Source organism: Impatiens glandulifera, chromosome 4 (assembly GCF_907164915.1).
Source record: "Impatiens glandulifera chromosome 4, dImpGla2.1, whole genome shotgun sequence".
Taxonomy (NCBI): domain Eukaryota; kingdom Viridiplantae; phylum Streptophyta; class Magnoliopsida; order Ericales; family Balsaminaceae; genus Impatiens; species Impatiens glandulifera.
The window spans coordinates 29,840,795-29,855,781 of record NC_061865.1 but is presented as its reverse complement, the minus strand read 5'-3'; the positions used below and the strand labels follow the sequence as shown (position 1 = coordinate 29,855,781).

Here is a 14,987-nt window from a genome sequence, read left to right as displayed (position 1 = left end):
TCTCCATCGTATAAAACAATTACTTTGTAAGTTGCAAATGAAAATAATTTAAAATAGGGAAGGATAATACAACTAATTGGTGACACATAGTGTAAGGTGTAATGAGGGACAATATTTTTTTTTTATGAATACTTGAAAATTGAAAACATGAAGATGTAGGGTAGTTCCTAGGGTTAGGGTAAAAAATATCATTTTTTTAAACATTATTAACATGAGGTTAAAAATTTCACATGGTCATTTTTAAAATGGGAAATTTGATGAAATGACCATAAAGATCAACTTATTTTTTGGCCAGCGCATAAAATAAATGCGCTAGTGACACTTTTTGTTTTTGGACGAAAATGCTTCTGTTGCGAGACGCAACCGGATGTTGTGTGGAAATTTTATTTTTATTTTTTTTTCGAAAAAAAAATTCGTCTCGCAAATGCTGATTGTATAACGCGAATGCCGGTTGCGTCTCGCGATTGAGGACGTCTCGTGACAGGGGCAAAATCGTAAAAAAAAAAAATAAAAAATTCACCAACTCTTTTTATTTTAAGTACTACTAAAAAGTCAAATAAGTGAATGGTCACTCAAAATTTCCCTCTAATATTTCTTGTTAAAATTAGTATTTTAATATGTTTTAGATTGGGTACTATTTATAAAATTTTGATCTTCCGCTCCTTTGATAGGGGAAATGGGAGGAGGCGAGGTCGATTGTTCCGATCGGGGACAGTGGTCTGTGGCGGATTTCATAAGGAAGGAGGTGCCTGATTGGGACGACGAAGTTGTGGCAACTGCAAGGTTCAAGGCGTTTAGCGGCCAGAGGCCGGACTGGCAGCCTAGGTTCCTTTTTTGGAGAGACTTAATCCTCAAGGTCGCTCGACATCTTCATCTCTTCATCGTTCGCCCTTCTCAGGTCTCTTCCTTCTCTAGCGAAATTTCTGTCTCTTTTTTACTCATAGTCACTTTTTTTTTTCTTCTTCTGGTAGTATTCCAATGTCATAGGTTATATAGCTTCTCATTTTCTATACGAAGTTATCAAACTTATTGTATTATATCATTTCGAAGTCATAGCTATAGAATTGATGCTAGCGAAGTTTGTTCTTCCTGAGGTGCCGTTCTTCTTTATTTAAGGTGAAGAATATTTGGTTCAATCGAGGAGGCTTGACCCCTTTGTGCCTTGACAGTGTGCTGGTGAGTTTCTTATGTACGAGAAATAGTAAAAAAATAAAAATTCAATGCATGTTTATCTGACCCATCTTCCTTAATGGCTTGCTTTATGGTTATTCTTGGAAATTGTCAGGTTCAATAATCTAACAGTGTTTTAATTTTCTTATGCTAGCTTGAAATGTACAATGCTGGTGATGTTTTGCGCACTTGTGATCTTACAGACCCTAGAAGTGGAAGACTTTCCAGTGTTTTCAAGAAAGTAGTAAATCTAATGGCCTTTACTAGATTATCATCTCAAGTAGATATTATGGAAGATGATCTCATTCTTGTGCCATTACTGAAGGTAATTGTTAGCTAATTATGTCAGTAGCATTTATGTCTTCTTAATTTCTGCATGTAGCATCTCTACTATCTTATGTTTTCTAATGTTCATCTCTTCTGTATAGTCTCAAATCGATTGTGGTGTAACCTTTTGAAGAATTATTGTATCTTTAATTTACTGTTTGACTATCAATATTCTTATCTCTTCTGTATAGTGTCAAATCGATTGTGGTGTAACCTTTTGAAGAATTGTTGTATCTTTAATTTACTGTTTGACTATCAATATTCTTATAATTCCTTGATACTTGATATCCATAGGATAAAGCTGCAGAAGTCATCAAAACTATAACTGAAAGCCATTGGACTTCTTCATGTATTGTCACGATGAAAATGTTCACAGACATTTGTGGAGACTCCAAAGAAGCATATGTTATGCTGAGTTATTTGTCAGGATGTAGGAAAGCACAATATTTTTCAATCAACAAGCAGGACTTCTTGGAGGTATATTTTTTCAACTGACTTTATTTTCAGATATAATATAACTATTCAAAGATTGAGCTTGCTTTATGACCACAAAAATGGTTAATGTGATGGACCTAAGCAATAAAGCCTAAATGCATAAAGGCATACTTCATGGCTAGTCTTGGACTGAGAAGTTTAATATTTTCAAAAGATTGTGAAATACAGCCATATGTTTACATCTCTTCGGGACTAGTTATTGATGCTTGTTTATGCCAGTATATTTAAGTTAGTTTATATCAAATGGATTGAGTTCTCTATTGCAGGGTGTTAAAGTGTCTCTTTCATCCACTGCAGTTTCTACTGTCTCAACACTGGATTTTGACATGTTGCATCTGATTTCAACTGCTCAAAAGCTTCAGCAAAAGCTTGATTTACTTGACCGGCGATATGAAATGTAAGTAATTATTGTCTGACGTACTCTAGGCTCAATTAGTAGGACTTGGAAGATGATGAGCTGTATAGGGTGGCATTAGATTCTGTAGAATTATCCTGGTAGAAAAATAATTCCAAGAATGGAATGTTGAGAAAAACAGTCAATTTACAAATCAATTAGTCTAATTGATTGACTGACTTTCTCAACATTCCATTCTTGGAATTATTTTTCTTCCAGGATAATTCTACAGATTCAAATGGGATCATTTAACCTATAGATGTTTTGGCACATGTATGGGAAAAGTGAATTTGTTTCGCTCCAGGAGCTCAAATTAAAATTGGATCTTTTGAGATATTAATGTGAGCCTATTTGGAACTAATATTTTATCACCATTTATGTCCCAATCGCGATTTATTGGCACCAAAGTTAAAATTGAAAGTGATTTTTTTGCTGATAATGGTCAAATTATCTTTTAAATCATGATGTAGATTATAGTGTTTTTTGTTGTCTTTTGGTACAAGTTATTTTCTAGATCACGATTCAAATTATAGTGTTATTTTTTGCTTCATTTAATAGAGATTATTTATTAGATCATGATTTTTAGATCATAGTGATTCTTGACAAACATAACAAAAAAAATCGGATTTATTAGATCATGATTTCTAGATCATAGTGATTCTTGACAAACATAAGAAAAAAAATCGGATTTATTAGATTATGATTTTTAGATCATAGTGATTCTTGACAAACATAAGAAAAAAAAACGGATTTATTAGATCATAGTGATTCTTGACAAACATAAGAAAAAATAATTGGATTATTAGATCATGATTTCTAGATCATAGTGATTCTTGACAAATATAACAAAAAAAATCGGATCATGATCAACATTATATTTTTTTAATAACAAAACAAGCCGTCATTCTCCACCTTTTTTTTTTTTTTTTTTTTTTTTTTGTGAATGAGTATGCTAGCATGACCCTCACAACCATGAAATCCATTTCAACTTAAGGCGTTCTAAGTGAGAATCGTACTCATGACCTTTGGTCTCTTAGGAATCACTCTTGCCACTTGAGCTATACCTTAGTGGGTAAGACCTGGGATTTGTTAAGTTTAGTTTATTAAATATTTTTTCTCTTATCATCATAAGCAACATGTCATTTGATCTCCACTTGGATTCACTTAGAATTTTGTAGTCTAAAAATAATATTATCATAGACAGTTTGTTTATGTTCTTTTTTATAATAATTTTGTCATATAAGCAACCTAACAGGTTGTCATAGAAACCACTATTCTCCTTAAATTTTTTGTATGTAAAAAATGAAAATACCAATTGCTGGTAAGTATTTATGATATTTTTCTTTTGTGTGTACAGATCAAGGAAATTGGCTTCGACTTCTCTAAAAACCGGGGATAAGAAAGCTGCCTTGAGGCATCTAAAGTGTTCAAAATTGGCCTCTGAGAGTAGAGAAAATTGCACTACCTTTCTGAGGAGGGTGGAGGAAGTCCTCTCAGTCATTTCAGAAGCCGAATCATCGAAAAAGGTTTGACCTTTAATTTCTCCCTTCTTTGATTTGCTGCCTATTAACAGTTAGTTCTGACTGACCTGTAATCATTCATGTGCTTTCTTAAATGACTTTGATAACAGGTTTCTGAGGCCATCCAAATTGGTACGAAGGTTATGAAAGAACTTAGGGTCAACCCCGAAGACATTCATGCCTCTCTTCAAGAATTTGATGAGATGGTTGATTCATTGAAAGAGGCTGAAATTGTCATAGGTATCTGTTACTTCATCTTGACTTTCATTATCTTCCAGCAATCAAAATTGTTCTAGATAGTTACCAAAAGTTGGTTGTAAGAGCTTCTTTGAAACTATGTCTATGTTATGATAACAATTAGAACATAAGCTAAACCTAGCCTCAAATTACATAATAATACCTGAATGCTATAAAAGAATAATAGAATTTGAGATTATGTAGAGAGGAACTGCAACTGTAGTGATAACCTACAATGGAGATGAGGATAATGTTTGATCATATAGATGAGAAGAGATTGAATAGTAAGGGATGAGATAGAGAGAGAACCTTTTATGATTAAGTAATTCTCAGTTATGGCATAACTTCTTTTTCCTGCATTTGTCGACCTTTAATATGTCCCCCAACCACTTTATTGATAAGCCTCTAACTTTTAACTGAATGAACACTGCCACGTCAGCTAATGCTAGGGAAGTTAACCCTAACCCTACTTATTCCCTTGTAACAGTCTACTACTTTGTCATTTTTCTGTTTGCTTAAGTAAAAACTCTTGTATTAAAAATAAAAAATTTACATAATTCAAATGAGTTCCTGAACATGCACTATTCTCATTTTAAAAAGCAAAAAAATACAAGTCATAAATTTCATCAGTTCAATATAAAAGTATCATTCTAGCCTAATCAACTACATTACTAACTACATGCGTTGGATAACAACTAATCTGGATGCAATTCTCATTCTTTGCACAACGTCCAATCGAAGTTGTTCGTCTCTGCTTCCACATTCTACTAAGAATAAACACATTTGAGTAGATTTCTTTTTATACTTGATCATCATGCCTTCTTGTCTTTGCAAAGTAACTAGCATTTCATTTGCCCCATATCTCGTAGACCGTTTCCCCAAAAGCGCATATGTAGATCTTCGAGTAGAGATTCTTCTTGTTAGTTTTCTTTGTGGCCCAATCAATCTCGCAGAACTCTCTTGTTGTGCATAACATTTTGGATTTCTTCTAGATGACTTCATAAGTGTATGGGAAATCACAAAACATATGCTCCACTGTCTCCGCCGCATCTCGACAAAACAGTCACTAGGTTGTCCATGACCATGAATCTCCGTAGGATTTATTGGTCTGGTTACCTTATATTAAAAAGAATTTTAATATCTTTTTTGTTATCAAAGATGCCATTAGGATATTTTGTTCTCATTAAATTAGTATGAATTTCATATATTTGAAATCTCTTATTTTTTCTTGTATGGTGCATTTGATAAAACTAAAAATTAAATACTGAATTCTGAAGTTTAAGTGCTGAATAAATGAAATGTTTGAAAAAACTTCTTGATTTGTAAATATTTCAAGTAATTTGAAAGTTGATTTAATAAATGTAGACCTAGTGTGGGGAAAGTCAGTGAAGACTATTTTACCTTGTAGTAACGTAATTTTATTAATTTTTACGGATTAAAGTTGTCTTTTGAATGGTTCCTGTATCAGATTTTTTAGCTTAATTTGATTTGAATCTAGAAAATTAAATGATTTTAACTAACAATTATTAAATTAACTTAATTCAAATAATATTTAATTGTATGTGAGACTGTGAGTCATTGTCCAAAACATCACGTCTCCTTTTGGATTAAGTGGGTTCATACTTATTTAATTAAGGGGGAGTGCCTTTGGACAATCCCGGTTAAATTAAATCAAATATGGCATGGTCCTTAAAGAAGTTGCTTAAGCTTAGAAAGCTTACCTGGAAGCTTATTTAATTTAAAATTGGGAATGGAAGGAATGCCTTGTTCTGGCATGATATCCATGGTTTGAGGATTCTCCTTTTATCCTGAAGCCGCAGCTTAGAGATATAAATTTGAGATATAGATGTTGGGAATGTTGAATTTCTAACGTCTGGAATGGGGAATGTCTTAATATTCTTCAATCTACAAATGAAGGAACCAGAGTTTTGGGTGTGATGATGAGTATGGTGGCAGATATGAGAGTAAAGATGGCACTTGGAAGTGGATAGTTGAGAAGAAAAACTCATTTCACTGACCAAGCATGGGATATGAGTAGAAACAAAAACACATAAGTCAGTTGATTTGGCTTGTTAATTGGCTTGCATTATATAATAAATTGATGACTTGAGATAGATTATAAAGTTTATGAATACTCTAGATTTTACTTGTCCGTCAAGGGTACAGATGAAACATTGGATCACCTCCTTTGTGATTACTCATTATCTTGGGTTCTATGGAATCGGGTCAATGTGTGTATGATGATTGGAAGGAAACCAAAGGGGTGGTATGAAATTAAGGAATGAATTGCTAAAGAATATAGCTGAGAGTTTTTTCTCTGATGTTTACAAATGAGTGTCATTTTGTGAGATGATAGGAATAAAATAAGATTATTTTTGTTTGTTGTTTGATTGTATACATGGAAACGAACTTTGTTGCGTAAAGACTCTTGGGAAGTGTCATTTTGTGAGACAATAGGAAGAAAAGGAGAATTGTTGCTTGTTTGGTGGTTCCACAAACAGTTTTTTGATTTGTTGTTTGATTGTACACTTGGAAACGAACTTTGTTGCGTAAAAACTCTTGGGAAGTGTCATTTTTTGAGACAATAGGAAGAAAAAAAGAGTTGTTGTTTGTTTGGTGGTTCCACAAACGGTTTTTTGATTTGTTGTTTGATTGTATACTTGGAAACAGATTTGTTTCCAATTTCTTTACTTTGTTGGGTGAGACTCTTGGGTTTATATAAGTTTAAGTAAAATGGTTTGACGTTTTCCCAAAAAAAAAAGATAAAGCGAGTCTAGTTAAAGTAGTAGTTCTCTTGGAAGAAGAAGTCTGGGTTCATTGTGGATGAAATGGTTTAGTTGCTTGCTTGATATGAATAACAACAATAGATCTTCTATTACTCCTATTTGAAAACACATAATTTTTGTTTGTGTATTAACATCTGGCTCCACATCAGAAACAACCAATAAATTTTGAATATTTCTTTGACTAAGTTTAGTTTCCAAATGGAGCCTTATTTTGTTATGATTTAGCTTGTTGAATATGTCTTTCACTAAGTTTAGTTTCCAGAAGTAGCCAATATTGTGCTATGATTTAACTTGTTGATCGTAGTTATGTACCTTGGAAATGAAACAGGTAATTTATGTGAGTTTTGGTATGACACTGACTATTGCAGAATCAGGTTCATCATACACAAGGATTGACGATGAAGATGTTGAAGACGAGTATAAGAAACTAGAGATTGAAGTTGGAGAGTACTCACCACCTATAATATCTGAGATTGGGGCGACTACTACCAGTGTTGGAGGAACAGATGCCAACGACTTGGGGAATGCTGACTCATGGATTGATGGATTTTCGCGGCTCACTGTTGTGGACGATGCTGAGGCAAGACTAGGGGAGAAGGAAATGTTGAAAGAACTCGTGCTTGAAAGTGGTTAGTTAATATGGGTCAGTTTCTTCTTCCTTTTTACACATACTAATCATTTGTGTTATGATTGGATTCGTATGAAGGAAAATGTGTCCTATGTAAAAGCAGTTTATTATAAAGATTGTTTTGGTAACTGTTATTTTCAATCTAATATCTCTATTGTTGTTTTCTAAACGAAATGGTGACTGATTTTTAGTTCTTTTTCATTGAGGTTTTCAAGTGTAAAGAATCTAGAAATAAAGCAAATATCTTATCTCTACACCAAAAAGGTTTTCATCATCATTGTAGGATATACTAACAGTTGATATCATCTATTATCCAATGTGGTCAATATATCACGTAGTTATAAATTAACTTTAAATCAATTAATTAAATAAAATCAAGTATAAAGTATAATTTCAAATAAGTTATCAACTTTAACAAGGTTTGAACACCTGCAGGTCTCACAAATAATAACTGTTTAAAATATTTTTTAATTAAACAAATATAGTAATGATAGACCACAATTTAAAGATAAAATATTTTAATTTACAAAGATAGTTGAAATGTTTAAAATATCTTCAAAAACTTTGTTAGTTTCTTATGCAACACCCAAATTAATATATTTTTGAAAACACAATATAAAATACAAACCATTAGTTATACTGAATTGAGTTGGTAGTAAAATATTAGAAAAGCCCGTGACATAATTAAATGTAGTTCGATTCTTTGTTTTTTTAAACTTTTCATGATTCAGTGAATTGTATTAGATGTATAAAATAATATGTTATGACTTAACTATATCATTAAAATTAATGGAAAATCAATGTATAGGTTTTTGACAAGGTGACACTAAGAATCATGCCTTCAATTACTCTAGGTGGAGAGAAAATAAAATTAACAATATTGTGTGTTTTTGGATGACATCTCGTCCTCTCCATTGTTCCCAAATTGATTCTTGTTTTTCGACAATTAAAATTTTTTTAGAAATATTTATAAAGAAATACAATTACAATAATATTATAAATTAAATTAATAAATATTTATTGACTATTTAAAATATCATATATTTAATGCAATTAATTATTTTTATTTAATATTTTAATATATATTACTAGTATTTATTATAATTTATGGATATATATATATATATATATATATATATATATATATATATATATATATATATATATATATATATATATATATATATATATATATAAATAATTTATAGTTTATAATTTTAATTTTATTTTATGGGAAATTGGACGAAATGACCCTACAAATAAGGGAAATTGCCTGGGAAATTGGACGAAATGACCCTGAAGAAAGGGCTATTTGCCTCCGTGGTCATCAGATAATTGAAATTGATCTGATGACCACTTTATTTTTTTTGGACAAAAATACCCTTTTCGCGTAACGCGAAGGGACTTCGCGTTTCGCGAAGGGAATTTTTTTATATAAATACTTAAAATTTTTCATTTCGGCATTTTCTTTCTCTCACTTCTCTCTCTTCTCTCTTCCTTCTCTTTCCTCTCTTCTCTTGACGGTGGTGGCACGGTGTCGGCACGGAGTTGGCACGATGAAACCCTAAACCAAAACCTAAACGAACACATTATACAGATCGACGAAGGCTTCACGTTTCGCGAAGGGCTTCACGTTTCGCGAAGGGCTTCACGTTTCGCGAAGGCCCAGACGGTTGATGAGCCCTAATTTGTAAGTCAAGAACTTCTTCAGGTCGGTCTCTCTCTCCCTCCCTCGATCCGAATTAAGAATCATGTGAATGCTTATTGAATCTTCTTCTTCTAATGATTCATCTTTGATCTCGCCTAGGTTATTTTCGGATTAATTTGTCTTATCATAATGTCTTCTTACTTGCAGCTTCAATCCCGTGCATTGCTAGTTAGGGCTAGCATTTCTATACTAGGATCTAGTTGATTATTGAATAATTCTATCTGTATTCAATCTAGATCATAACTTAATCTCCTTTGTAATGTGTTTTGTTGGTCTCTCTTTGGCAGAAGCAGAAGAAACAAGGTCAATTAGGGCTTGCAAGAGGAAGAAAATGGTGAAAGTATCTATCTTCTTTGGAATGACAGTGGGTGCCTTCGTCTTCTGGCAATCCATGCCTTAGTTGGAAAATAAATATTTTGAGACTTAGATTTGCGAGTTTGTGATGGGCGTTATTTTTCAACAATTTTAGGCTGTCATTTGACATTATATGAAAAATGTAGATAATGCTATATTTTGATATTATATGAAATTCAATCTTGAAATCCGACAGATTCGATTAGGATCTCATTTCCATTTCGGAAGATCTTCACACTTTTTAATATGTTTATTTTATTTTCTTTCACAATGGTTTATTTGTCGCATTTAAACGACTATTCATTTCATCGACCATCTAAATAATATATATAAATCAAAATCTATAGGAACCCACCACAACGCTTTATTTGAAGCTGATATTTGTTACATGCATCTTTAACAGAAATCACAATTCAATAAGAAAATTGTCTAAAATTTCAATAATGATTTTGTAAGTTATTGGAACATACTATATCTGTAAGAGTATACATCTTTTTCCTGAAGACTGTATATCTGTAAGAGTATACATCTTTTTCCTGAAGACTGTACTCCTAAAAGAATGAAACTAATATACAAAAAAAGTTGTTTCCTTCCTCTCATGCTGACTCTTCTAGCAACATCCCATGCCTTGAGAGGTGCAAGCTCACCGGCTTGAGATGCAAAGAAGGATTCGTAACCGGGTGAATCAAATGCAAAACATGTATGTTTAGATCCCTCTCGAGGAAGCCATGCCATTGCAAATCTCCTCGATTCCTCTGGATTGAGCTGGTAGTACCAACCTCCACCAACCCTATACTGCTACTAATATCTATTTCATTTGCATGCATTTCCTGAACCATCTGGTGATCATAAGGGAAGGCCAAACATCTTGACAGTTGAGTCAACACTTGTAGAACTAGAAATGGCTACAAATTTATAGATCACCAATGATTGGTAAACTTAAAACACAGCCAAGGCCACTACAACTCTCCATTTGAAGAAGTATTTCGTATTCCTTCCTTGTACAATTGAGGGTGCTGCTTTGAAAGAGATGCACTCACATCCTATTATAAAACACAAACAATTTACTTTTCCGGTTCACGATTATCCAAAATAAATAGAATCAGCCAGAGGCAAAGATATACCTTGTCAAAAAGTCCAAGAACTAAAACTGGTACTGAAGTGAAGATAACATTATACAAAGACTAAAATGTGAAGCCATCGCGAAACGTGAAGCCCTTCGCGAAACGTGAAGTCCTTCACGAAACGTGAAGGCCTTCGCGAAACGTGAAGTCGTGAAAATTAAATTAATGTATCCTGAAACGAAACCGAATCAGAGCATCATTAACTACAAACATATCATCGACAAGATGAACAACCAAGATGAACAATAAGATGAACAATAAGATAAACAATAAAAAAATCTCATGATTTAGGGTTTATAGATGAACACAATGGAAATAATAACATAAATCGATCCAATCACCTGATATTAGAACGAGTTTTCGTCGTCGATCTGTATAATGTGTTCGTTTAGGTTTTGGTTTAGGGTTTCGCCGTGCCGACGCCGTGCCGACGCCGTGCCGCCGCCGTCAAGAGAAGAGAGGAAAGAGAGGGAAGAGAGAAGAGAGAGAAGTGAGAGAAAGAAAATGCCGAAATAAAAAATTTTAAGTATTTATATAAAAAAAACTTCCTTCGCGAAACGCGAAGTCCCTTCGCGTTACGCGAAAAGGGTATTTTTGTCCAAAAAAAATAAAGTGGTCATCAGATCAATTTCAATTATCTGGTGACCACGGAGGCAAATAGCCTTTTCTTCAGGGTCATTTCGTCCAATTTCCCAATTGCCTCCGTGGTCACCAGATAATTGAAATTGATCTGGTGACCACTTAATTTTTTTTGGACGAAATTACCCTTTTCGCGTAACGCGAAGGGACTTCGCGTTTCGCGAAGTGAGACGCTGTGAAAAGTCCAGAATACCCTTACTATATAATAAAATCCGGCCATCTTTTTTTCATTTCTTTTCTTCTTCTTCTCTCTCTTCCCTTCCGCTTTTCTCCTCCTTCTCTCTAATCTCGCCGGCGACGGAGTTCAACGGCGGCACTCAATGAGCTCCACGACGAGCACAAGCACTGTAACAATTGGTAAGTTTATGTATTTCAAGTTTATTGTTGTTCATTTATGCATTTTCGAATCACTGCGTTGTTTAGGGTTTCATCTGATGATACTTCCCGTTTCGCGAAGTACTTCCCGTTTCGCTAAGTACTTCCCGTTTCGCTAAGTACTTCCCGTTTCGCTAAGTACTTCCCGTTTCGCGAAGGGTTTCCATTTCACAGTATTAATTATCCCGTTTCCCATTTTTCTCGCAGCCGAAGTTTTCGTTTTCTATAATGGAGAGTGGAAAGTTGATGCTAATGGAATATGGTTTTTTGATGCCTCTTCAATCAAAACATTGGATTTACCACAAAGTACTCGTTATGCTGAATTAATTGATAAACTCCATGAAAGACTTCAAGTGCAGAAATCTACCTATGATTTAGTGCTGCAAGTGAAGTATGATATTCCGAATATCACAAATCCTAAACCCGTTTTTATTGAAGATGATGAGGATCTGAACATATATTTATCACGCTTGATTTTGGGTAGAACCGTGTCACCATTGTGTGTGTCTGTAGTAGAGAAGTCACAATTTACTAAAGAAAAGATACCACTACTTACCTACCCAACTCAAGAAAGTATTCTCCCACAATTTACTCAGAAAATTGTACCAGAAGCTTTACCCTCGGAGGTCTTTGTTGAAAGTAATGAAGCCGGAGATAACTCTTTGCCTCACATCCCACTTACTCAGGACTTGCATGCATCGATACCTACACCACATAGTGCGAGAAGAGCATCAACGGGTACACCTACTAGTGCAAGAAGATCATCATTGGGTACACCATGTAGTGCAAGAAGATCATCATTTGGTACACCATCGACAGACATATCACCGACAGACATATCACCGACAGACATATCACCGACAGACCCCTCATTTGCGTTGGCGTTAACTACTGAAACTGTATTGGAAGTCGGTGCCTTGTTTGAAAATAAAAAAGAACTACAACTGATGCTATATAAATATGCGATGGCTAATCATTTTGAATTCAAGGTGGAGAAGTCAAGAAAACATCTTTGGTATGTGAAATGTTTGGATGAGAAATGCAAGTGGAGATTGCGTGCCGTGAAAGGTAAATTATCTGAGATGTTTGAGATCCGGAAATTCGACCAACAACACTCATGCTCAGTTCTATCTAGGCCAGAGAAAAAAATGCAAACACCAGCATGGGTTATTGGGCAGTGCGTGAAGAGTAAGTATATGGACCATCACCATAATCACTTGCCTAAGAAAATAATTGAAGACATGCAGGCAACTTATGGGGTAAATTTGACTTATAATATGGCTTGGAGGGCTAGGGAAATGGCATTAGTGGCGGTGCGAGGAACGGTTGAGGATTCATATGAAAAATTACCCTCATACTTATACATGTTGGAGAAGCATAATCCTGGTACCATAACAGACATCCAAACAGACGAGGTCGGGCACTTCAAGTATATGTTCATGTCCCTAGGCCTCTCTATTAGGGGTTTCAAAGCATTTTGTCGTCCCGTATTGTGTGTTGATGCCAGTTTTCTTAAGCACAAGGTGGGAGGTCAACTATTGGTGGCTATTGCATTAGATGCTAATGAACAATTATATCCTGTCGCATTCGGAGTTGTTGATTCAGAGAATAATAACTCTTGGACTTATTTTATGCAAAAATTGAGAGAAGCAATTGGATTAGTTGATGATCTCATCTTCGTATCCGATAGACACCCAAGCATCGCCAATGCCTTATGTGCTGTTTTTTCAGAAGCATACCACGGTGCGTGCACATATCACATAAAGATGAATATCAACGCGAAATTCAAAACTGATAATTGTCATATGGAGTTTGATATGGCTTCTCGTGCGTACACCGTCCACGAATTCAATCGTATTTTTGACAAGATAAGGGTTAAAGATAATAGGATTGCTGCCTATTTGGAAGAAATTGGATTTCAAAGATGGAGTAGAGCATTTTTCCCCGGTAAGCGATACAATCAACTGACAAGCAATTATGCTGAGAGTTTTAATAGTCAGAGCAGGGAAGCCAGAAAGTACCCCATTTCCTCAATGGCCGATTATTTAAGATTGACAATACAAGGTTGGTTTAATGAGAGAAGAGAAAGAGCGTCCAACCACCGAGAAGTGTTATCTCCAACATATGAAAAGTGGTTACGTGAGGGATTCGAGAAGGCTAGATTCTATACAGTATCATCGCTTAACCGATTCGAGTTTTATGTGCATGACAATCAGTCTCATTTTAAAGTCAATTTGAAAGACATGAACTGCACTTGTAGGGTATTTGAAGTTTCTGGTCTTCCTTGTACTCATGCAATTGCTGCTGTCCGTCACCGTAATTTGGTTTGTTATGACTTTTGTTCAAGGTATTATTCAGCTCACATGTTCAATCTATTTAACCAATTGTTTAATCGTTTTATTTTCCATTCTTACAGATATTACACAACTGAATCTTGGATGAATGCATATGCGGAGACATGTTACCCTGCTGGTGATGAAGACGATTGGGATATTCCCGAAATGATCAAGGAACGCGTATGTCTAAAACCACCTGTCAAGGTTAAGAAAGGGCGCCCACAAACAAAGCGTAGGTCATCTCAAGGTGAGGTACGTAAGGCTCCGAGACGATGCAGCTCATGTGGTGGACTAGGACATAATAGGGCCACATGCAAAGCAGTCATGCCTGCTCCATCTACTGCAAAAGCATCATCATCTAAGCATCATGACTCTTCTTCTCAACAGCACGAGCCATCATCTCAACAATATGAGCCTTTAGATTGATTGGGATAAGTTGTATAAGTGTTTTGTATAAGTTGTATTATGTACTCGGATAAGTTGTACTCGGATAAGTTGTACTCGGATAAGTTGTAATCGGATAAGTTGTAATCGGATAAGTTGTAATCTGTATGTTGTATCTAGTTTATCTGTGTACTGAAGGAGTACTTAACGCTTCGTTAAGTACTTAACGCTTCGTTAAGTGCTTAACGCTTCGTTAAGTACTTAACGCTTCGTTAAGTACTTAACGCTTCGTTAAGCGCTTCGTTAAGTAAAACTTGGTTTAAGTGAGTTTAAGTTAGTTACTTGGTACATTGATTTATATGTTCATACATTGATTTATATGTTCAATTCTTTGGTATGTAAATATCATACAACCAACCAACCAGACTACATTAAAACTACAAATATTTTAACATGAAATGTAACTTAAGTTGAAGTTCTACCCAAAAAGTAATACAAGTTCAGAATACA

General features: G+C 34.6%; 1 protein-coding gene across 1 annotated transcript; it reads left to right on the top strand.

Moving 5' to 3' along the window:
• The first annotated feature begins 640 nt into the window (after window positions 1–640).
• Window positions 641–7,771, top strand: LOC124936844 (charged multivesicular body protein 7). The gene is made up of 8 exons (XM_047477367.1): window positions 641–898; window positions 1,117–1,176; window positions 1,325–1,495; window positions 1,792–1,974; window positions 2,259–2,389; window positions 3,744–3,912; window positions 4,017–4,146; window positions 7,298–7,771. Exons 1-8 carry the CDS (start codon window positions 677–679, stop codon window positions 7,561–7,563), a joined length of 1,332 nt encoding a protein of 443 aa, XP_047333323.1. The 5' UTR covers window positions 641–676; the 3' UTR covers window positions 7,564–7,771.
• The last annotated feature ends 7,216 nt before the right edge of the window (window positions 7,772–14,987 follow it).

Excerpts from the sequence above, each read along its gene's own strand:
- LOC124936844 (XM_047477367.1), top strand. The coding sequence starts at position 677 with ATGGGAGGAGGCGAGGTCGATTGTTCCGATCGGGGACAGTGGTCTGTG. Across the intron at positions 1,177-1,324 it reads TGTGCCTTGACAGTGTGCTG|CTTGAAATGTACAATGCTGG; the intron begins GTGAGTTTCTTA and ends TTCTTATGCTAG. Across the intron at positions 4,147-7,297 it reads AGAGGCTGAAATTGTCATAG|AATCAGGTTCATCATACACA; the intron begins GTATCTGTTACT and ends TGACTATTGCAG.